This window comes from Zosterops lateralis (genome assembly GCF_965231275.1).
Source record: "Zosterops lateralis genome assembly, chromosome: 2".
Lineage (NCBI taxonomy): Eukaryota > Metazoa > Chordata > Aves > Passeriformes > Zosteropidae > Zosterops > Zosterops lateralis.
This window is the reverse complement of record NC_139763.1, coordinates 4932632-4956549: the sequence shown is the minus strand read 5'-3', so window position 1 is coordinate 4956549 and position 23918 is coordinate 4932632. Positions and strand designations below refer to the sequence as shown.

General features: G+C 43.4%; 1 protein-coding gene and 1 long non-coding RNA gene across 5 annotated transcripts in view; one reads left to right on the top strand and one right to left on the bottom strand.

Moving 5' to 3' along the window:
- Positions 1-5376: 5376 nt before the first annotated feature.
- On the bottom strand, positions 5377-10533 carry LOC310923899. Of its 2 annotated transcripts, none has more exons than XR_014592715.1 (4): positions 10249-10533; positions 9217-9646; positions 7794-9101; positions 5377-5913 (listed from the first exon to the last, which is right to left on the bottom strand). It is a non-coding gene; the product is annotated as an uncharacterized lncRNA (long non-coding RNA). The 2 variants fall into 2 exon arrangements; XR_014592716.1 differs by having other exon boundaries at positions 10273-10533.
- The window catches only part of TMPRSS2 (transmembrane serine protease 2), a 23879-nt gene continuing 9824 nt past the window's right edge, over positions 9864-23918 (top strand). The window contains exons 1-6 of one of the 3 annotated variants that reach the window (XM_083884760.1): positions 9864-9989; positions 19001-19157; positions 20369-20439; positions 21254-21452; positions 21740-21823; positions 23017-23166. In XM_083884760.1, coding sequence (XP_083740886.1) covers positions 20425-20439; positions 21254-21452; positions 21740-21823; positions 23017-23166 — 448 coding nt within the window. In that variant the 5' untranslated portion in view covers positions 9864-9989; positions 19001-19157; positions 20369-20424. Of the gene's footprint in view, positions 9990-10677; positions 10757-19000; positions 19158-20368; positions 20440-21253; positions 21453-21739; positions 21824-23016; positions 23167-23918 lie in introns of those variants that run through there. The other 2 variants (XM_083884761.1, XM_083884759.1) reach the window with 2 other exon arrangements.

Below are 23918 nucleotides of genomic sequence, written 5' to 3'. Positions count from 1 at the left end.
CACTTCCATTGGCTAAACTGGGATTTTTACAGGTCTACCAGGCCTCCCCACCAGCCTTTGAACATACCTGAATCCCCTTGGGTGCAAACTTCTGTCACAGGTCTGTTTTTGTTAATGACAAACACTCCTGGGGGGGAATCCCATGGAAGCCTGAGCCACTTCCCAGAATGATCAGCAGCAGTAATGCCATTGTTGTACACTTGATGCCTTGGAAGGCTGACCTGAAACAGAGACTGAGCAGAGCTAGAGAATAAAGTAGGTATTTATTGAAATGCCTTTAAGGATACACCTTGGGCAGCACAGGAGCCTGACCAAGGCTGCACCCAGGGTCCCCTACAAATAGTCACAAAAATGGCTGACTGGTCATAAGATCATAGATTTTTATAAGTTTTGGTCCATTTGCATATTGGGGTTTAATTGTCCAATTACATCTTCAGGTTGTGAGGTCTCATCCTTCTTGTTCCTCTCTTCAGCCACCCTTGTTTGTGCTTTTGGGCCTGAAAATTGTCTTTGATTCTCAACAGGAAAAGGATTTGTTTAGTCTCCCTACTCTGTGAAGAGAACTGACTAACACTGAATATGAGGCTCAGAACTGCACCCCTGGGCAGCACAGAATATGCAAATATGAAAGCTAAAGCTTAAGGCATGACACTGTGCCCCTCAAACTCCTTTCAGGATATATTTTATAGCTCAGTCAAAACACCCTGCTGGCCCAGAAGTTGTGGGTGGCAGCCAATCACCCTGGGGTGGCTCAGCCAGGAGGCTTTTGTGTGCTCCACGCAGAGCCCAGGAGGGAAAAAAAACAAGTTTCTGATCCATAACTGCACTAGACAATAGTCTCAATGGAAGGCAATTTGCAATTGCTCCGCTCCCAGGGGACAGAAATAGTGGCTCTGAGAACAGAATGTGCTGTGATGACTGGAGTGTTATGCATAACTAAAAGTGCATTTCGAGCCCTGGCTGGAACATTGTTCCTTCCAGGGACTTGCAAGGGATGCCCACATTTAGGAGGCAGCTCCAGACAACCTGGAGAGGGTAACCTATTAAAAGCATCAATGTTCTTGTGGACACTTGACAAAAGAGAACCTCAAAAGCATCAGAGTGAAATCAGAGTGCCTCAATGTATTTTATTTTTGTCCCTACTGACCCGTGCCTTACACAGCTGCTCCTCTGCTCTGCAGTTTCATGCTCTGTAACCACTTCTCTCTGAAGCCAAGCCAGCCCCGTCTTTTTGTATCACATCAACCCTTTTCCTGAAAGCCACACCAAAAATTGCCTTCCTGCAGGTTTTAAACCAGTCTGTGTCCAAGCAACTGTCTAAGCTCCTGCTGTTAAGGAAGACTCAATTTTTCATGCACCTCTGAGAGGGATGCAGGTTTCCCTTTTAGCCTTTTATTATGTTCACTTTTCCTTTATTCAAGCGATGGGAGAGCAACTGAGAGATCTGTTGTGGGTGTAACCCCACTACTTCCACTTTTTAGTTTTATCTTTGGGTGTATTTTGTGCACAACAGCACCCACAAGAGCAGACACAATCTCAGGGGTGTTTCACAGGACTGCACTGGGTCACTGGATGTCCCCAGGACAAGAGAATTGTCCCTCTCCCACAAGACAAGCAGGCAAAGCTCAGCTGGTTGAAATAATTTCTGCTGGCCTGCAGAAGGGAAGGCCTGAAGAAACTATCAAGGGAATTCCTGCTGCTCCTCCTGGTAGCCCTTTGAGGATGGTGTCGATGAATCCATGCGGAAACACCGGCATGAGGCTTCCCTGTTCACATACAAATGGGAGATCCACCACAGTCAAATCCCACCACAGTCAAAACCTGCTGTTCTTGCCCCATCACAGCCTGATCTCCCACTTAGTTAAGAGTCAAGGCTGCAGCTTTTGCACATGGTGCTACAATTTTTGCATTAGTGCGGATTGGTTGTATTCGAATTACATAAAATTTCCCTACTCTGGGTGCTCAGGATGCAGAAGACACAGTGGCCTCCTTTAAACCCTTTCATCAGTGACTAACTCTGAGTTTGAAGGTCAGGCAGGCTGTGCTGATGAAATGACTCCTGGGCATCTGGGCTAATTTGTCACCTTTCGCATATCTAAGACAGAAATTCCAAGTCTTTTCAGGCAGGGATCAAGCAAGTGCTGAAGTAGAGACGCTCTCCTGAATTTTTAGCTCCAACTCTGCCTTTTGGGGCGTGTAATGGGACACTAAAATCTGGGTATTTTGTGGATTCTTTGCCTTGGGGTCTTCTGACAGTTCCCAACACTTCAAGGGTAACTTCCTCTCTGAGTCGCAGCTTTGATCTCTGCAAGGATACCCTGAAAATCCTATTTTTCATCTGGAATCCCACAGTCCTTATTTTCAGTGTAGTCCACTATTAAAAGGCTATTTAAATATAGGCTTTCCAACAAATCTGATTGGTATCAAGATACACAAACTGTATAGGATAACTTTAAATAAGAAGGTTGTTTTTTATTTAAAAGCTGTAGGAAAAAAATACTAAATATTAAAAATAAAAAATAACAAATACTAAATATTAAAACCCAAAATATAAAAAAAACCCAATATAAAATATATATTTTAAGAATACTAAATATTAAAACCCAAATGCTGCCAACATTTTTGACATGCACTGTGGTGAGGTGTCCATCCTGCTGCTCTTTGAGGACAACCCACACCCTGGGAATTATCATTTTCCAAGGTCTGGACTTCATGTGTTTACCAGCTGGCACTCCTGATAAGCCAGTCTCCCTTGGGAATGAGCCTGGAGAGCTCAGGAAAGGACAGGACACACAAGCACCGAGCTCTTGCATCACTCCTGAGCAGGAATCTGAAGTTATCAACTCTCTCTGCCACTTCAGCCAGTTCAAGAAAAGGTGAGCTCTTTGCTTTCGTACAACAGGCACCTCGTTCAAAGGTGTGGAAATCCTCTTTTTCCAGCTGCAGTGGTTCAGCAGAACTAAATTCACAGGGAACAGGGGCAGAGGATTGTTTTCTCTTGATGATACAACAAGGGCAGAGAAAAATAAAACATGGTTTCATTACTGTATAGTTCATATTAATGTACACATTAATATGAAAATATGAAAAAAGATTTAATTACTGCATAGTTCATATTAATGTACACATCTACATAGGCACAAGCAGAAATTAGAAAAATTACAGAGCCATAAATAAAGGGACAAAATGAAGGAAAATTAAAGTAAATAAAATAAATAAATAAAATATTAAAAATAAATATTAAATTTAAATTTAATTAAAATTATTTTTTAAAATTAAAAATAAAAAGTACCTTCATCAAAAGGGGAGGATGATCTTGAAGTAAACTTCAAAAAATAATGGATGGAATGGAAATACAACTGCCCCACAACAAATACAACTCGTTATGTATTAGGCAGCATGTAGCAGCAAAAAAAAGGTGGCAAAATAAAATCTCTGACTACAGACATGTGTTCATAAAATTAACTATCAGCTGGTCAGCTTCAGTTACCTGAGTTACATTTATGCCATCCTTTATTTTTTTTTCCTTCAAAACCTGCCCACACAGGCAGCAAGACAATCAGTATGTTGCAATCACCAATTAGTGATAGTGGTAAAATACCGAGATCTGAAGCACAGGCTGTGTCAGCTTTGGGTATTTGTGGAAATTCTCCATTTCTTAAGGCTTTTTTCCACAGTTCCCATGCACTCTTGTCAAGTGGTGTTTATTGCACCTGCACTTTGAGCAGTTTTACGTACAGCAGCAGTGCAGGTGCCAGCCCTGGCTGGTATTTATGAGATTATTGCTGCTGTCCACACAGAAATATTTAAGAAAACAGGCCCATCACCAGCAGAAACTCGTATCAGCCAGCTTGTACTCCTTTTCCCAGGACAGGTTCAAATTTCCTCCTGAAAATTACTCACCTGGTGATTGTACAGGAGTCTGATGGCCAATGTCCAACCAATCCCAGAGAAAACAAACACTTCCAGCTAACTGCTCCCAGCTTCATAAGAAGCTTTGATATCTTTTAGTATGGTAGGGTTTTGATAACAAAAGAGATCAATGGGCTAAAAATCTGGTAATCAATTTGGTTAACACAGCCAGGGAATTTCCTCTTGGAAAATTGACTTGCTTAATTACAAAGTGTTGGCAATTAGGTGAAGGTTGAATTAAAGCATCAATCTTTCACCTCTTAGAGGAAAACTGTAATGCCACAGCTCTTGCTGTTGACCAGAAAGGATCTGTTTCCTTGTGCTACCTACTCTAAAGATGAGAAGTATTTTGGTTTGATTTGTGCCTTCAAACACAAGGCTTCTTTCCACAGGCAGCAGGCAAGCAAACAAATCCTTTCTTAAGGAATTCAAGCAGCCACTGAACCAGAATAAAGAGAGAGTCAGACCTAAATTAAGACTGGTGAAGTAAAATATTTTAGTCATTAACGAAGAAAATGCAGCAAGAGTGACAAGTGTGTGACACCCTACAACAAGTTAATCATTTTTATACCAAGACATGGAAGAATGGTGACTGTGATTCAGAAACAATTTCAGAAATCATCATGCTCCCTCCAATTGAAATCATATTCATAGTGCAAATAGGGTTTCAGTGAGCTACTTCAGTTAAAATTAAAAAGAAAGTTATAGGGAAATAATTGAACATATTGGAACCAAAGTGTAAAATCCTGCCTTAGTCACAGACAAAGTTGTCTTGTCAAAAGTTTATGGACAACACATTTGGCTGCTTGCATGGAAAGCACAGCTCTCTGCAAACTGCATGGGCAAACAGCACTTCCTCATAACCACAATTAAATAGATTTTGTCCTAAGTGAATTACTGGCTTGCTGAAGAATATGAACAGATGAAACTGAGCTGCATTTTTTTTCCTCCTTTATAACCTGCCCGATCCAATGAGCTGGATCAGCTCTTTGTTGGTGACCAATCAGTGATTTACAGTTTTCTGACTTCATCTGCTCCATTTATCATGGAATTAAAACAATGTCCAATTGTTGATAAAAATCAAGTGCTTTTTATACCTGATGCAGGAACAGTCCATAAAAGCTCCTGTAGCTGCAGGTAAATATAAAGAGGACACATTATTGTTACCCTTGTCAGTCAACAAGTCTCCAAGCACCTTTACAAATATTTGGTTAAATGTGAATATAGATGTTCTCCTCCTGATATTGAATACCATTAATTCCCTTTTGCAGAGCAGGAAATGCAGGCAGATAGGAACAAATTCGCTGAAGTTATGCAGCAAATCTAGAGCTAAACTAGTGTGGAAAGTGAAAAAAAAACCCCTCTCTTTATTATTCAGACAAACAAAGGGCAATTCTTTTTGGATGGGATTTATCTCTGGTTATCTCATGCAGGTATTCAGAAAATGCAGCTGTTCAAAAGGTCTTGTTCGTTTTTGTTTTTTTTTTTTTTTTTGTTTGTTTTTTTTTTTTTTTTTTGTTTTTTGTTTTTTTTTTTTTTTTTTTTTTTTTTTTTGTTTTGTTTTTTTTTTTTTTTTTTTTTTTTTTTAATCTACCTAGCATAGAATTATTATCAAATGAATGAAAAACACTGGTCTTCAAGGAGCTATAGAAAATAAAGTTGGGCTGGTTTTTTTTTTAAATATGAGATGGCATGATTAACAGGCAATGTTAAAAAAACTTTTTATGATTAAATGATCAGTTGAGAAAATCTGGCTCCATTAAATCGATGTTAATTTTGTCCAAGATTATACCCAAAACATAATTTTTGGTTTCTAATTCAGAAGAAAAAAAAAATCTTAATTTAAGATTTTTTGCGCTTTGTTTCTTTTTATTTTACTAATCCATTATTTTTCTATATGCATTAGAAAGACTAAATGTATTTGATTCTAATTTATACTGAAACACAGCTCTTTCACTGGTTGTTTGAAGCCAATCAGGTCAGAACTGAGTAGTTTTTCTTCTGCAAATAAAAAAAATTAAAAAGTTAAGATGCATTTTTGACATTTCTTTTTTATGAGAACAGTGAGATCATTCTGCATCGAAACTCGAATTTACTGATGCATTGTAGTTGCTTCAGACCAGGCTGGCATATGAGTAACTAAAACTTGGCTTAATTGGCTGAGCAGTTTGGATTTATTGCTGCTTTGTGCTACAAGTGCAAGACAAAGCTGAACTATCAGATCAGTGAAAAAGAAAAAAAGTCCCAAGTGTCAGGAAAAAAAATCATACAATAAATGAAAGTTGTCATTCCATTTGTGTGCCACAAAAGTAGGATTATTTTAATGTGGATAGGAGTCAAATTTGTAGGTCAAATTCTCTTCTGATATGGGAAAATGCAGCTGTATTTACATGATACACCCAGAAAAATCCAACAAAGAGCAAGGATTTGAATTTTTATTCTCCCTTGGTATACAGTAACAGGGGAGAGACCCATTGAAACAACACACACCTGAACTAAAGTGAAGGTCACTTATTATTCCTGTCTTCTCTCTGAGAGACAGCAAAGAATTTAATTTTGCAGCTCTGAAACTTTGCCTTTATACCAGAAAGCTGAATTGGGAAGAAAAAGGAAAAAAATAATTGAGAACTAAAAAAGGCTGGGCAATTTTATGTGTTTCCATCTATGTGGGGCTTCAAACTCTTTAAAATATTTTCTGAAAGGCTGGGTCAGAAGTGAGAATGTTCACAAGGACACACCTTTCTAATCTGCAGGCCCAGGAGACCCTTTCCTGCTTCCCAGATAACAGGGAAATTGCTTTAAGAAGCTGTGGGTTTTCAGCATATTTTAGTTAATACCCTAACAAAGGACCACCTTTGGCTTCATTCAACAACTGGAATAATAATAATAATAGTAATAGTAATAATAGTAATAGTAATAATAATAATAATATTCTATTTGAAGATGTCTGCCCATTTATCTTGGTTTTCAACTATACCTGCAGCAGGTGAATTTATGTGTGTGTATTCATGGTAATGCCAGCCAGATGCAAACGTACTTCCAAAGTCAACATTCACTCAGTTTAAGCTTAGTTATTAAATGACTAATTATGTTCCTGGGTTTGGCGTAGTTTTATGGGTGAGTGGGTACCTGTACTTTCTGTCAAGTACAGGGATCTTTTATGGTACTGAGTGAAGAAAAAAATTCACAGAAGATATCACCAATTGAATATTGGTGGGGTTTTTTTCCCCAGTTGTGGGCTTTAGCATCGAAATTCTCTGGAGATTGCTTTAATTGTATTTCTATTGGAACAGTAAAAGGAAGTTTTGTGTTTTATTCCCAAGGGCAAGCTCACCCCGAGTGTTTGGAGTAGGCACTCGGATGTTTGGATTTAGGGAGACTTTATCTCCCACTGCCCCGGGGTTTTGATTAGACACCTGAAAAAGAGGCAGAAATCAGAATACAAGGGAGCATATGGCAAGTTGGGCATTAACCGAGTGGGAAATGAACAGTGTTGACAAAGTGCCCACAGAAACAAAGGGAGTTATGACAAATGACCTCATTGTGGTCCGGGGAAACGGAGGGGCAGGTGTGATGGTTCTTGTACCAATCTCTTCACTCTCCTGACCGGTGAAACATCATAGAGCTCAGTCGGGAGCTTTAGGTTGGATTTTAGAGAAAAGTTCTTTCCTCAGAGGGTTCTGGGCACTGCCCAGGCTCCCCAGGGAATGGGCACAGCCCCGAGCCAGAGCTCCAGGAGTGTTTGGACAGCGCTGCCAGGGATGCCCAGGGTGGGATTTTTGGGGTGTCTGGGCAGGGCCTGGAGCTGGACTCGATGACCCTGATGGGTCTCTCTCAACTCAGGATATTCTATGATTCTATAAAGATGTGGGCAGAGCTACCTCATAGAACAGGGCTGAGGAGGTGCCAGAGGAAGCCAGAGGTATCCCGGGGTAGGATGCACAATGTAAGTGATGCCAGACGCCTGAAAAGAGCAGTTTATTCATCAGTTTATTCATTTATTCAGATGCTTAGCACTGGTCTGTGGAGATTGGCTGGCACTCCTGTGAGGAACCAAAAGAACACATCCAAACATCGTTTTGCTGCAGAAATACAGAGGAGGAAGTGGTTTGCTAAACATTTAACTTATTAATAACTTTTATTATTATATACCTCTGAGCTTATTAATATTTAAGTGCGATAAAGGTGCTCGGAGCGATTGCTGGGTCATGCTGAAGGTCTCCACACCCTGAATTCTGGGCAGTAACCTCTGGGCTGCCCAGCAAGAGCACATCCCTCTCCAGCAGACACCGCCTGCTCATCCCAAAACACGCAGCCACTCGGAAAAAACCCGAACCCTGCCCTGATCTCTCCTTTAGAGGATGTTTATAACCCATTAATAAAACGAACGCTCCGCATCCCGCTCCGCCACAGCGCGACTTAGAACACAATTACACGCTCCCGGAGATAATTTCGGATGAGATAACAGGGCCAGGAGCTCAGCCTTCAGCAGGGAGGACGAGCTGAACAGACCAGGCAGCTTCTGCTGCCAAGAGGAGGCAATGACCCCCTCCCCAGGGCTGCCTCTCCTGTTCCTCTGACCTTTGTCAGCAAGCTGAGTTAACCTCGGGGAACATTAACCCAGGCTGGGGAACACACACACACAAAAAAAAAAAAAAAAAAAAAAAAAAAAAAAAAAAAAAAAGGCAAAAGCTTTTACTACTTTAGAGCCCTTTAGTGAGCCAGATACCAGGCAGGAGGGAGGGAATAACCGGGGGAAAGAGGGTGGGAATTGGGAATGCGCTGTTCGCTGACCAGCCCGGCTCTCTGCGAGAAGAAAAGGTGTTAACAGGGGTAATCAGCGAGCTGCTGGCGACAGCCCAGATCTTCAAGGCTGTAACTAAGCAGAGCTCCATTCATTTGAACCCGGCTGCCCTGGATCTCCCGCTCCTGCGGGTCTGGTATTGTTTCCTAGAGCACAAAGCAGCGCCGGGTCCTCGTAAAGGGTTTAAACTCCCCTGGCAGAGCAGCTCGGAGTATTTTTTACCTCCTGCCCAGTTCTTCTTGTGACACCTGGATTGATGTCATACCTTAAAGGTGCCTTCATACAGACTGACAGGAACCAGCGAATATTTTTTAAAATCTCTCTCCTTATCCATAGCCAATCGTGCAAGAGGTTTGGACAAATCCAAACTGAGCTCCAGGATATTCTAAACTCAAAAAGAAATATAGATTTGAATTATTAGGTTATGTCTTGAGAGAGGAACGAGACACTTTCAGTACAGGAGTAAATAACCTCCAAACGACTTTCAAAGAAATGAATACTCGAATTTCCAAAGAAATTGAGTGTGCAGCTCCTCTAGTAGAACTGAACAGATCTTGAAGGATGTTTTTCTTGTGGCCACGATGCCAAGGAACAATTTGTGGGGCTATTTCTCTCAGTTTTGGTAAGAAATTTCATGACCAGGCATCCTGCTTCAAACCCAAAACATCTCTGAGGTGTGAAGGCCATCTATTGCTGTAAATTAAAGACAAGGACGTGCCACACAGGTGGGCATGTTAGAGAACCACAGAAGGTGGTTGTATCTGGGATGTTTTTTGGTTGTATCTGGGATGATTTTACCTTTTGCTTCAGATGAAATTTGAGATCAAATTCCTGCAACTGAATCCCTCCTGGAAAATGAATGTCACTGATTCCTTTTGGGAGCTCGGGAGCAGAAGTAGCCCACAAAATGGTCCAGTTTAAACACCAAAGCTAAAGTTTAAAGATGTTTTAGAAAATACTCCTCGTGTTTTTTGTACCAAGGGGTTTGCAGATTCATAGTTCTCTCTGAACAAACACATGGACCTGGAAAAATACTGAAGGTACAATCTTGGTGCTCTTGATATAATTCCTTGATATGCATTCGGAAATATAAACAAACCGCAGACATTTGCATGCCAAACTTGTGTACTTTGCCTTATCTGCAGCCCCTCTACAGAGATGTTGAGCATAACATGCAGCAACACTGCAGCTCAATCAGAGCTGTTATTGACAGTGAGTGGAATTTCTTCATCTGAGAACTTATTTTTCCAGTACTACCCTGAAGTTTTGGGAAGTGGGTGGAATTTATTATTATTATTATTTGTTTTTTTTATTTTTTTTTCTGTGGAGCTCAGCTTTGGCAGAGAAAAACCCCTTCCTCACTGCCTTACAGGTGGCACCACAAATCACCACAGCGTTAAAAGTAAAATGACCATTGAGATGGCAGTAATTTTCTAGAGCACCCCGTTATTAAATTACTCTTAAAAAAAAAAAAAAAAAAAAAAAAAAGTCCGAAGAAAACGGAAGTCATTTTTCCCCGGCCGGTATTTTACCAACAACCTTTATCAGGTGCTGACCTGCCCTGTTCAGGGAAGTGCTGCGAGTCCTTATTTGCCTGCAACACCCTGAAACGGAGGCCAGCAGGGACCCAGGGGCGAGTTCAAACAACAGCAGGCTGGGCTGGAGCGGGGAAAGCCAAACCAGGGGGTTTTACAGGGGGAAGGGGCACAGACACCGCCTGCCCCTGGCCGGGCTCCCTTCGCCTCCCTCCGGAGCGTTGGCTCCGAGAACTCCCGCGGGAGGAGGAGGAGGAGGAGGAGGGCTGGGGGCACGGGAAGGGAAGGGAAGAAGAGCCATCCGTGTCCATCCAGGCCCGCTGGGCTGCTCGGGGCGAGCGAGGCGGGCGCGGGTCCCGCCCGGCCCCTTCCTCCCGCGGCGGGCGGGATCCACCTGCGGGCACCTGCCCCAGCCCCAGCCCCTGCCCCGCTCCGAGACTCCTCCCCGGCCGCACCGCCCGCTCCCGGCTCCCTCCGCCGCCTTCCATCCCCTGCCGAGCCCCAGGTAAGCGCTGCTCTCCCCTTCGCCTCGGGAGTCACCGGGGAATCGCCGTCCCGGCCGGCTGCGTTTGGCTTTTCCCTGAGAAACTTGGGGAGGATGAGGAGGGACCTCGGCAGCGTTTGGGAGCCCCAATCCCGCGGGGGAGGAGGCGCCGGGGGATTGAAAACCGAGAGGGGACGTGGCTCTCGCTCTGTTCTCCCCCTGCTTTCCCCGGTGTCCCTTGTCCGCAGCCGGGTTCTCTCCGGTGGGAGATGATGCAGCGCGATAAAGCTGCGCTTTCCCGCGGGCCGGGGTGTAAAGGGAAAACAGGAGCCAAAAGTGCAGGGAGGAGGTGGATAGGGAGCCGGGATAGCCGGGATAGCCGGGAGCCAAAGCTGCAGGGAGGAGGTGGATGGGGAAGCCGGGATAGCCGGGATAGTCGGGATAGCCGGGAGCCAGAGGTGCACAGAGGAGGATTGGGAAGCCGGGATAGCCAAAGGCGCACGGAGGAAGGAGGTGGATGGATGGATAGTCGGGAGCCAAAGGCAGGAGGTGATGGGCGCTGTGGATTCAGTGATAAACGCGCTCCCAGGAGGTGCGCAGGGCTCAGCCAGCCCGGCCCGCCCCGCACCGCTCCAGCTGCAGCTTTGTCCATCTCTTGCCCTGGCGATGAAGGGTAAAAGATTGGGCAACTTCCTCAAGGTCACCGAGCGAGCAGAGAGACGTTTAGTTCTGGGGCCTCTGCAGGGTGTATTGAGGGTTTTAGCAAAAGCGCTGATTTTGGGTGAAAGTCGCCACAGCTCGTCAAATGATTTTGGAAAAGTAACTTTTAGAAGAGCTGCACCATGGAAACTTTTGTGCCAAAGCTTTGCATGCTGAGGTCAATCCAGTCCACACCTCCTCGCAGGTGGTTTTATGTTCATTGCTTACCTGGGCATCGAATCTCAACCTGAACTTCCTGGGTGGTGGGTGTCTGTGGATTTAAGGGAGCATTGTCACACTGAGCCTTTGTCCTCAGTGGCCCTGTTTGTCCTGAGTTTGAGTGACACTAATGTCTCCAGTGTTTAGAAAGAGCCAAAGGAAGCAGCTTGGGTTATTTGCATCACTCAAGGCAATATTAGATGTGGAAAGAGGTGGACGTTGTGTGTGGCATAGATCAATGAACTGGGAAAATGGCAAGGCTTTTTCCTACAGGTGTAGATGTAAAGCCAAAAGACAGGTGGGCCAAGATAAAAGTTGACATCAAAGTAGGACTTCGTGTACCTTTTTGTCTTTCTGCCTTTCATTCTTAAACTATTAAAATTTATTCTGGTTCATAGTCAAACTAGAGCTGATCTATCACAGTAGCCTAGCCTGAAACTGGAAATAAGTTGGATCTACATTCCTGGATGTTGATGGAAAAACAAAGCAGCACATTATTCTGGGATGCTGGTCAAAATATTTGTCTTGGAGTTGCCACTCCTGAAGATGTGGGGTTTTCCTCCTGTGCCAGTCCAGGGCTGGTCCACATTGAGTGTGGTGCCTGTGCTCTGCAGCAGTGCTTTGGTGTGAATCCTCAAACCTGTTTCTGGCAATATGAGCTCCCCGTGGAGTGAATTCAAACCTCCTGCCAGCAGGATTTGCTTTTCACTGTTATCTGTCACAGACCTCTTAGAAGTGGTTTGCAGCTCCTCAGGACCTGTAGGTCACAGGTTAAAAAAATCACTGACCTGGACAACCAAATAAGTCCGGTTTGTTGACATTGCTGGGTTTTATTTTCCTGCAGTGTGGGTACCTAGTGCTACCTTACTCACATCACATTAATTTGCAGCTCAAATATGGTGAACAAGAGTTCTGGAGAGGTTTATTCCTTGCCAGTGACTTTCAATGGTGTAGACAGACACTTGAATTTAGCCAGAAGGTAATAATCAAATACGAAGATGATTAGCAAACATGCTTCAGACAGAAAGTTATTTGCTTATGCCTTGGAAGAAAGGCAAGGGCAGAACTTGGGATGTAGTGGAGAAGAAGTGAGAATCCAAAGGCCAAACTGGCTGTTGCTGCATCCTCCAGCCCCTCCTGTGATCTGGTCCTGGGTGCTGTGGTTTGCGGTTTTTGCCAACAATGGGTCCATGTCCTACCATGCCTCTGGTTCTTCTGGGCTCTTGGTCCTTTCTGTTTCAGAAATGGCTGGTTTTGTAGGGTCTTGTGCCACTCACCACCTGCTCAGTGAAATGAGAAAACAGATAAGAGCATTTCCACCTCCTTCCTCACCCCACTGTTCCTAACAAAGCACATGATCTACTCGTGACAAGGCTGAGTTCGAAGCCATTGTCTGTTTTCAGACAGATAATAATGATAATAATCATAGACAAATATTTGTAGTATGAGTATGGCACCCTATAACTTTTAAAATTTTGACTGCTGCGCTCAGAGATTTTTAATGCCTCCTTTTTTTTTTTAATTTTTTTTTTATTTTATTTTTTTTTTTTTAATTTTATTTTATTTTGCACGTGGAAATAGAATTAATCTTGGTTTCCTGGCCTGGGGAATACTGCTGTGGACTTCACTGAGTGGCTGCTGATAGTGCTTATCAAGTGGCACTGGTTTTTTACACCTCTTGATAAGTAGTTGTACAGTATAATGGCATTTGAGGAGCTAATCTAGAGTAGCTTCAAAACTATTTCTTAGGAGCTGTGAGAAGGACGAGGTTTTGTTTGTGGCAACCTTTCTGGTAAATATTTGCATAGTCTCAGGAGTTTTCTGAAATACTTGTGATGTTACTGCACAGGCATGCTGAGTAGAGTTCACTTCTGTTGAGGTTTGTGGAAAGGACAGGACATTGCAGGACCCTGATTTTGATGATTTTGAGACATTTAGTTAATTTGTCTTTGATCCCTGCCTGAGGATAAATGGAATAAATTAAAATCACTTTTTAAAATCATCACAATAAAAATACTCAGTGCCACTTCCTGAAGAAGTGTCAAGGAAATCTTGCTAATGAAATGGGATGAAAAATCTTATTTGGCTCTTTTCCTTTTTCATTCATAACTGGATTTTTTTTAACCTTTCCATACTTCATTTGCAAGTCATGATAATTTTTAATACTGATTGTTAAACAGGAATCTTGACCATGTTTGTTTCCTCTTGTCCAGGTGACAAGGCATGAACTGTCCTGTGAAATTGCTCTGTGAAAAGATCATGAAAATGAATCTGGAACCTCCTCTTTGCTTGTTTTCCCATTTTATTTTATTTAATTTTCTCACTAACCTTTCCTCCACACCATCACGTCATGGTTATATTGTGTTCACGTTTATGTTGCTGAAACTTCTAGGTGGCCATAAAAAGGTTGGAAATGAAAATAAAAAGAAAGCAGACTTCCTTTCTAGCGTCATCAATGCCATAAAGTGTTGGCTTGCCCTTCCTTAGGGTTGAGCTTTGCACTGAAATTACTGCTTTGCTATCTCATTGAGTTCTGTTGATTTGCTTGGTACAGGAAATTTTTTGGATGTGATGCAGCGTGATAGGTTCATGTAGAATGTCTGGATGCTTTTATGCTTCCTCCTTTTAGAAGATAAACTTAACTTCATTTGTTTTTTGACCTCTGCTCTGTCCTCTTACATCTTTCTTGTTTACATGTGGTTCCTTTATGTAGGTCTAACTATGAAGAACTAGTTTGGTTTTTTTTCATTCTGGGGTTTCTTTTTCAATTGTTGATAACCATCACAGAGCTGAGCAAACAGCTGATGCTGTTTCTGTTTCAGGAAACAGGACAGAATATGTAAATGCAGAAAACAGGCCGTTGCCAACAGAACTCTGGCTTCTTTGGCCAGTTGAATTCACAGTGTTGATTTAGGATATCTGGAGGTACTTATTCCATCCTATTGACTCGGGCATGGAAACAGCCTATAGGGATCTCTGTGTAAAAGCTTGTGGAAACCAATTAACAATTACAACGTGGTGTGTGCTGAGGAAATCCTGTTAGTCCTTGCATGGAGAGCCAGGGTAAAAGGCAGCTCTGGTGTCATTACAAAATCCTGCTTTGACCTTTAGGGTTTCTTTGCCTTTCATTCTGTTTGTTGCCTTTTTGGGATGTTGGCTCCTGGCCAGAGAAGGACACAGGAGGTGTGAGGGGGCCATGAGCTGGTGCTGCTGGAATGAGGCAAAAGCAGGGTCTCATTTTTGCCCAAAATTCAGTGAAGGGTTTAGGAGCATGTGATGGTGAAGACCATGTACAGCTGAGAGCACAACTCAGTGCTTGGTGTTTCCTGGCCAGGGCACAGAGGGACTGTCACTGTAGGGAGGAGGACAAGCCTCTGGAGGGCTGAGAGTCTGGAAAGTCCATTTTTGGTTAAATAGGATGTTGTCAAATGAAGTGCAGGCCAACTCTGCTGCAACTTTTACTTAAAGACCTGATTTGCAGAAATCTGTAGAAAAACTAATTTAACCCCCCCCCAAAGTGATTTGATTTAATTTGTTTTGAATTATTCTGAATATATATATGTATATATTTGTATTGGTGTTTGGCTGCATTCCTTTTTTGTTTTCCTTTTTGACAAATTTACTGGAAATAGTGATGCATTTCTTTAATCTTAATGACCTATGACATAACATTAACAATTCTGAGAAGCTCAAATACTTCAAGTAGCAGCTGCCAGCTGTGAGGCAACACATTTTGCTTTATTCATCAGTGAACTCTGTCAGTGGTGGCTTTTTACTCTTTGTCTCTCCTGTCATTAGAAACAGTGGTTTTACTCCTGTATTTTGACTTATTATACAATAGAAAAAAAAAAAGGAAAAACACTCAGTTTTGGACCTTCTGTGTTGCTGGAGGTCTGAATGCTGGTTCTGCTCCATTCATACTGGAATTTTTGAAATTTAAGGAGTTGACTGCCTAGGACTGATGGGTCCCTTTCATTATTTGGGTGCAATTTTTCCAGAGCTGGAAGGTGTTAAGAAGCCAACCCTCAAGCCTTTGGTACCCTCAAAGCCTGCTCTGGTGATGTTGTGGTTTTGGTTCATTTATCTCGAGTTTCAGCATCATTTATGTGGTGGTTTCATGTTTGTCAAATTTTGTTTGCCAACTGGGAGATAGGATTTTTGGGAGAAAAAGGCAAAACAGTCCCCAGCTTAAGATAAACAGATTTTTATTAACACACACTAAGAGAAGAAAAGGAAAAGAAACCCACAAATGAATTTCTAAACCAACCCTTTCTCCCACACCAACTGTTAATTTTCTACAAACAATGTAAAGGGGCAAAACTCAAAACTCCAGGTCAGTACCACTTACAAAACAGTCTTTCCTTCAGTCCTGGAGAGAGAGAAGTCTCTCCTGTTGTTTTGTAACTTTCCACAAGAGAAACAATCGGCTTGTGGCTTCTAACTTACACAAATGCAGCCTGCCCAGGAGATTCTGCAATTGTGGAACCTCCCATATCCATGTAGCCTTTCCCATAACTACGTGTGGGCTGTAGACTCACATATGTATTGGGGTGGTACTTTTAAAGATAGACCACTTCAAAGGCAAAGGATTCTTCACCTCAAGGAGCAGAGATGTCTTCTTACTTGGCACAGGGGGCTTCTTCTCATCTCTCTCTGTTCCAATTTCTCATGGGAATCACAAGATCACAGCTACTAATTCAATATTCACTCAATCCATCACAATACTTTTGCTCAAATCCACAAACCACCTCCCCAATTCATATTGTCCACGATTTAAACGATTATTCTAGCATATTACAGTCTGTTACCATAACCCACAGGAGATTTTCAGCTTAGAACCAAGGCACTTTGTCATCTCTTCTACCTAAAAAGTCACTCTTCTTTTACTGGCTTTGAGATCTCTATATTGTCCCCTTACATGTCTCCAATTTGGCCTTTTCTCTCACCTCTGAGAAGGGTTAGAATTTAAAGTTTCAATTTGTGTTAGGAAGGAGTTAGAGTTTGCCCAGGCCGGCGGTGGAGCTCCAAAGGTTTCAAAGCCATGCCATGGTGGGGTGAAGGCTGATGGATGCCTTCACTTTCACTCTCCATCTGAAGGCGTGAGTTGCTCAAAGCTGCTCTTCAGGGCCCAGCATAGAGTAGGGGGAGAGATCCCGTCCTCCCCTCGGGCCAGGGGTGCTGGCAGCCAAGGGTGGGGACACAGTCCTGCTGTGACCAGCCCCGATCCCTGTTGGAGTCCAGGGCATCCCTCTGGGCACCCTGGAAGGTCACAGACCTCGGTAGAGAAGCCTGGGACCCGAAAAAGAGGGTCTGGGGTCTGTGCAGGGGGGTTTGCCTGGCACAGAGCCCAGGAGGACACAGGCTTTGATTTTGGTCCATGTGAAAAACATCCAATACAAAGAAGAATTGCAAGTCACAAATGCGTGGCAGAGAATAGTGTAGTTATCACCGTGTAGAAGATTTTGTAGTTTTGGGATTTTTAGAATGTAGATGCAAAGGGACAAGATGGTGAAATTAGGGTGGATCCCTAAGTTCTTCTTCTTCTCCCTTGGCATCCATCTTCTGCAGTGATGTGGGCACAAGGTAGTATCAGTGGATTGGGTCAAAATAGAAATGACTCTGTTAGTAGAGGTGATAGGCATTGGTATGAAATGGTAAACCACAGCCACGTAGTTATCTGAATAAAAGCAGAGTGACCTCCCATCACAGGGGGAGTCACATCGTGTCCGAGCTGCTGTGAACACCTTGGCTGGACACAGAGAATTGTAAGATAAGAATTAATAAACAACGTGAGAAACCAAGAAAACCAAGACCCTGAGACTCCACATCATTCTTGCGCCGCACTGAGCACAGAGACACAGAACCAGACCCAAAGCCTTCAGAGGTCGGAGAGGAAAAAACACTCCCTCGGACCCATTTGAACCACCAGCCTTGGAATCTTGGGCAGAGAAACTATAAAAACCCAAGAATCCCCATTGTGGGCCCGGCCCTGATCCCCACTGTGGGCCCGGACACTCGGCCAGGCCTGCTGACCTGCAGCCCTCCTCTTCCTCCCCCTGTCAGGAGCCGGGCCGGGGGGGAGAGGGGACACTGACTGAGGGAGGGGACACTGAGAAGGGACACTGAGGGAGGGGACACAGAGAGAGGGGACACAGAGAGAGGACACTGCCGGCCCAGGCAATTCCCCCACAGGCAGTGGCTCCCCTGGAGGCCTGGCCAGGCCTGGCCCTGGGGGCTCAGACCTGAACCTCTTGACTTATGAAGTGATGCTAATTCCTTGCCAGCTGGGAAAGGAAAAAAGGGCCGAGCTGTCTGGGATCTCTGATTTAACATGGACAACACTCCTATCAGTAAGCCAGGCCCATGCCCAGCCTCACATCCGTGCTAAACCACCACAGGTGTGGAGCTCTATCCCCAGTTCCCTTGCCTGGGACCTCCAGCTCCCTTTAAAGTTTTTTTTCGAAAGTTTTTTTTTTCCCTGAAGTTTTTTTTCAGATGCACCCAGTAAAGTGCTTTAATAGCAGACATCAGGAGGAAGGAGAGCAGTGAGAGGGAAGGACAGTTGTACATTCCCACTGAACTCTTCCGCATTGTCAGAGTGGGTTTATGACACTTCTAAATGGTCTATATAATTTTGTCTGATGTGTGAGGTGAGTTAGAGGCCAGAGTGTTGGACTGAGATAAGGCAGACCAGTCCCTTCCAGCTCTAGTTGTTGGGATGGGGAGTGTTTGACAGGTCAGTTTGGTTCTCCGTGACCCAGCTTCCTTATCTGAGAAGTTGTTGCAGTTCCCTTGATGTTTCTGTGAATCATTTTGAAGTGTGGTAGCGATGTGTGCTTAGGAAAAGCAGATTATATCGTTATTGGATCTACAGATTGATTTTTGCCTTAAACATTTGTAGAAGCAACAAGAGTTTGGTGGTTTTGGTTTCATGTAGTTTTAAAAGATTGGAAAATGTGTATTTGTAATACCATGGAAGTCTGTATTTACCTTTGAGTTCTTGTATTTTATAACAGGGACACTGTTATTGATCAGAAGCTGGATAGGAAATAGATTAACAAGAACTAAATTGGGAGTGGTGGTGGAAAACCAGCTAAACAAGGGAGATATTTTTTTCCTGAGTTCATTTGAAGAAAAAAAAAAAAAAAAAGAAACAAACCACTCACAGAAACTCCCAAAAAAGGGTGAGGGACACTCTTCCCTGTTAATTTGCAAAGCCTTTCAAATGGTAATAATGTAAAAAATAAATTAGGGATTTTTTTGTCATTTTGTCGGCTTATCTCAGAATCACCACTTCTCTCTGGTATCACTAAACTTCCTAACCCTTTTATTCCTCCTCCTTTTCAGAGGACAAGGAGCAGAAATATCCTCCTGTGATTTATTTGTCCCTAAGTCTGGGCAGAGCTGCACTTCCCGACTGCTGTGAAGAGCTGGGCAAGGATGGATGGGACATAAAGCCAAGCGCAAGTCCTGGAGCCTTAGTCACCAGTCTGATGGACTTTCAGTAAGTGGGAGTGAGACTCATTTCTCACCTGTCTGCCACACAAATAAGTTCAGTGGTGCATTATTTACACCTGTTTGCTGATAAACAAATACCAGCCTCAGCCTTGCTGAAGTGTCACAAAGAATTGGCACAGCAGGTGCCCAGCAGCTGTTGGAATCTGCTTCAGTGACATTTGCAGTTCAGTTTTGGGTGAGATGATGCCTTGATAGAGGCAAAAATAACCTATTACTTTGGGCTGAATTATGTTGTGTCTTTACACAGCTGCAGGATTTTGCTCTGCAAGGTGGAGAAAGATATTTCTCAGTGCAGGACTGAGGCACTTTCTAGGCCTTTTTTTCTTGTGGAGCAACATGAGAGAACTAAGCAGATAGCAGCATTTATTAGAATTGCTGCTTGTGGAGGTGTGTGACTGCCTATTCTAGATCTGCACCAGCAAATATTTTTTGTATTTCATGTGTCTGTGGCAATCAGTGGTTTTGCTCAACGTTAATGTTTAACTTTAAAATAAACTGCTGGATGCTTGAAACTTTGGATGCAGAACCTCTTTTTTACCCTCTTTCCAAGGGTGATCCTTGCAAACTCTTCTCTCCCTGTTTTTGGTGTCATGACTACAACACACAGCCAAGAAAACAACTGTTTGAACACCTAAGAGTGAAAAAAAAAAAAAAAAACGCTGCCTATGGGGGGCTGCAAGTTGTGCTGCTATCATGAATTGGTTGAATTTGTATTTCCTGATGCTTTGCTGGTTTCTGTGTCAAAATCTGATCTGAGTAAGTGCTGAGAGAGGCAGGAGGACCTGAGCATGGGACTGACACTGTGTGGGTGGCTGCCAGGATATTCTTTGACTCTGGTTCTGCCAGCGAGAGTGAGCACTGACTTGACCTTCTCAGTTTGTGCTGCCCTCGTGGTAATGAATAGTTGCCACTGTATAATCCTCAGGCTTGCATTGAGAGGCTGCTGAGATCTGATTTCATGCTGCACCTTAATTTGTACCTTCTCTGCAAATACTTCCGCTTGCTTTGGGGTGGCTTTTTTATGTGTATGTGTTTTTTATTTCTTTATTACAATTTAAAAAAATATTAAAATTTGTTTATTTATTTATTTGAAATTTGTTTTGTTTCTTCTCTCTGCAAATCTGGCCTTTTTCCAAAGGGAAAGCCTGACAAAGCCTCCAGTGGTGATTGTTTTCTTTTTTTTGTTTGTTTGTATAGGTTCACACTTGACTCCTTTACACTTGAATTGTTTCTGTACTGTTGACAAAGGAAAAATGACCTCCACTCTAGTAAGTAAACAAAATATTCACAATGCTCCACTCTGATTTTTTTTCTCTTCATGTGGTTTTATTTCTTTCCATGTAACAGCCCGCTGAGTGATGTCCTGATTAACAAGTCTTATGAAACATGGACTATTTGTTGTGCTTCCTTTTTGGCAAAAAGGGGAGAAGATGCTGTGAGGCAGCTGTAAGAGGCTCAAATTAACCAACATTTCAAGTGCTCAGATACTTTCAGGGGAGATTTATGCTTTTGAGCACATGCTTTTGATTTATTTAAGCTTGGTGGGATAGGTTAGAGTGGCTTCTAACTAATCCTTAAAGCTCTTCCAGGATAAATATTCCACGACCTGTTGCAGGCCAGTGTGTAGAAATAGCTGAGGCGTACCTGGTGCTGTCACAGCATGAAATGGGGCAGTAAGCATTTATCCTGGACCTGCACAAAGGCTGTTACTTGTCAGCATTTCTCTTTGTGATGCTGCTGCCCACAGCTGTCCTCGCTGTTTATTTCCACCCCGTCAGACATCCCAGGGCAAACGTTTGTGCAAACAGCTTGGGAGGAGGGCTGGGCTCAAGAATCCTTCTTAGGTTGCTATGGATCAGCAAACTGATCTTGCCAGAGGTTTTCCAGCCTCTCTCTGTGTCATTTTTATCATTCAAAACACGAGGTTTTAGGCATGCTCTGTGAACCTGTCTGTCTGTGTAAGCTGCAGTCCCCAGTAAGCGCTCTGCGTGCATGGGGTGTGTTTTACAGAGCAGGGCTCTGCAATTCTGCCTTTCCCTCACTTTTTTCCTGTTTTTCCTTCCTCCCCATGCCACCCTTCAGGGTTCACCACCGCCATACTACGAGAACAGGGGCTTCCAGCCAGAGCCCATCTACGTTGCCAGGCCGGCAGCAGGTGCTAACCCCTACCCACAGCTTTTCTCCGCCGGCGCTCCCTCCGTGCCAAGCTACGTCCCGAGGGTGGCCACCCACCAGTCCACCCGGCCACCAGCAAGCCCACCCAGGAGAACGTGTGCAGCCAGTGAGTTTTTGGGGGTGATTTCTCCCCAGTTTTGGTCCTGAGATTTGCCCAAGTGAGATAACAAAGAGAAGAGACCTTCCTTTCCAAGTTGTGCATTGGAGGAGATGATCCGTCTTCATCCTTGTGGATGAAGAAGGGACAGCTGGCTGGGGTGCTTTTGGAGGAAGGATGGTGGAATGGAGAAAAGCCTGGCTAAAACCAGCTGATTTAAATGTTAAATAAGTAGTGTGGTGGGTGGAAATTACTTTTGAACCTAATTTTTCTTTTCCTCCTTGCTTTCATTTCAGGTCTAAGGAAAACCATAATAATAATATTATCTATATTAATAGTCATCTGTTGTGCAATTGCTGCTTTCTTCATCTGGTATTTTGGTAAGTTTGGGGGTTTTTTCCTTCATTTTTTTTTTTTTTAAGAAAAGATTTATTAAGCTTTTTAAGTTAGAAATATCCATTCTCATATTATGCTTTATGCTGAATTAAGGACAGAAAAATCTTTGTTCCTTTCCTCCTAAGAGAAGCTTATGTTGCTTCTTAATGGCTCAGTTTTGTTTGTGGGTTGAGGGTTTTTAAGTTTTTTGTTTGGGTTATTTTTTGTGGTTTTTAGGATTTTTTTTTGTTCTTTCTTTTTAATGGTGCTGTTACTTTCCAAATTTGAGCTTCTCTTAGGTGAAGGGAGGGAATTGCAGTAAGTGTGTAAACCTTAACTGCAAGAGTAAATCCTCAAGATGTGTTTTGTTTTGCTAAAATGGGATCTCCCTTGGAGCAGAAGTCATTTACATCCATTGATTTGTTTCTGTGGGGCTTTTGTGTAAACGTTGCATGAGCCCAGCCTGTCTCAGCACTCTAAAGTTGTTCCATGAATATTTGCTTTGGAAATCTTCCCCAGCTGGGGTGACTGAGCTCTGAAGCAGGGCTGGACCAATTCTGTTCAGCTCAGGTGAAGTTTGCCTTGTGCTGTCTTAATTTCCCTTTCAATGAAAGCTGCTTTGCTAAAAAAGCAGGAAACTAAAAATTTGCTGGTTTTAGGAGCCTCTCCTTTCTGTTCTGCTCAGGAAAAGAGGAAGAGATCTAATGGAAGATGTCCCTGCTCATTGCATTGAGCCTGGACTAAAATGATGTTTAAAGACCCCTTCCAAACTATTCTATGATTTTAAGGGAGTTCACTTGGAGCTATTAGGATGACACTTTGTGTTCTTAGGGGCAGGTTTTTTGATTCATTTTGATTTAAGCAGGATGAGTGTAGTCCTGTTTTAAATAAGATCAAAAGTACCTAATTGAGGCACTCGCTCTCCTCCTCCTTTTCTGCGTGTTAACGCTGTGCCAGTGCTGACTCCTTTCTGACAATTTAATGGTGCCTGATTATTCAGGAGAGGCCAGTGGCCAAAATCCAGTCAGCTGCATCAGAGACTTGATCTGACAAGTGATGCAAACGACAGAACAATCCATCCTCTGCCATGGCAGGCGGGGTTTAGGGGGCTTCCCTCCCACCCCCAGGTTTAAGAGCCGCTTCCAATGTTTTTCTCCATCAAAGTGGGAAACTCTTTGAGAGCTGGGCTGGTGTGCAGCCTCATGGCTGTGTTTCTCTCTCCCTGCAGTGGAGAACCACTGTCTCAGCTCCCTGATCGAGTGTGGATCCTCAGGGGTGTGCATGTCCCCCTCCCAATGGTGTGATGGAGTGACCGACTGCCCCAATGGGGAGGACGAGAACCGCTGTGGTGAGTGACACCATCCAGGGGCTGGGGGCAAAATCCTGCATCAACTGCAGGAGCCTGGCGGCAGATTGCCTTGTCCAGAGCTTGCCAAAGCTGCAGCAAGGCTGTTTTAGCCTCAGGTCTATCTTTAAAATGCTGTAGGATGTGTGTTATAGATAGATGTTCAGTTTGTTTCCAGACTGATTGAAGAGCCGAAATAAAATGCTTGTCTCAGGGGTTTGAGCTGCCTTGACTTTGAGTCAGTTTTTAAAATACCACCTGTTAATTTGAGTGGGGTTTGTGCAGAACTGAATCTACTAGCATTGTCTCTGGATGGAACAGTCAGTGGTGACTTCTCAGTAAGCTCCAGGTGATGACATAAACCTGGTGGTCTTCAGTCAGGCTTGTCTTTTTCCACGTATTTTGCATTCCTGTTCTCCCTTTAGTTTTTCAACTACTTCACAACTCATTTGTGGAAGAAAGCCTGGCATAAGCATTGCCTTGAACTGAAAAGATGCCAAGGGCAGCTTTAATGCAGAGCTGAAGGTAGAAGGTGGAAACATTGATTTGTCCATTCCAGAGGTTTGGCATCTTGTGTTGTGCCAATGCCACGCTGGAAAACTCCAGCTGTGCTTTAAATTCCCTCTGTAAACCTTAATTCAGCACATTCTCATGCAGGGTTAGCATTTGCTGGCAGCTGTTCCACTCCATTTGGTTGAATAAGGGGCTCTTGGAGAAGCCTGTTTCAATCCGTTCTTTTGCTTGAACTATTTTTT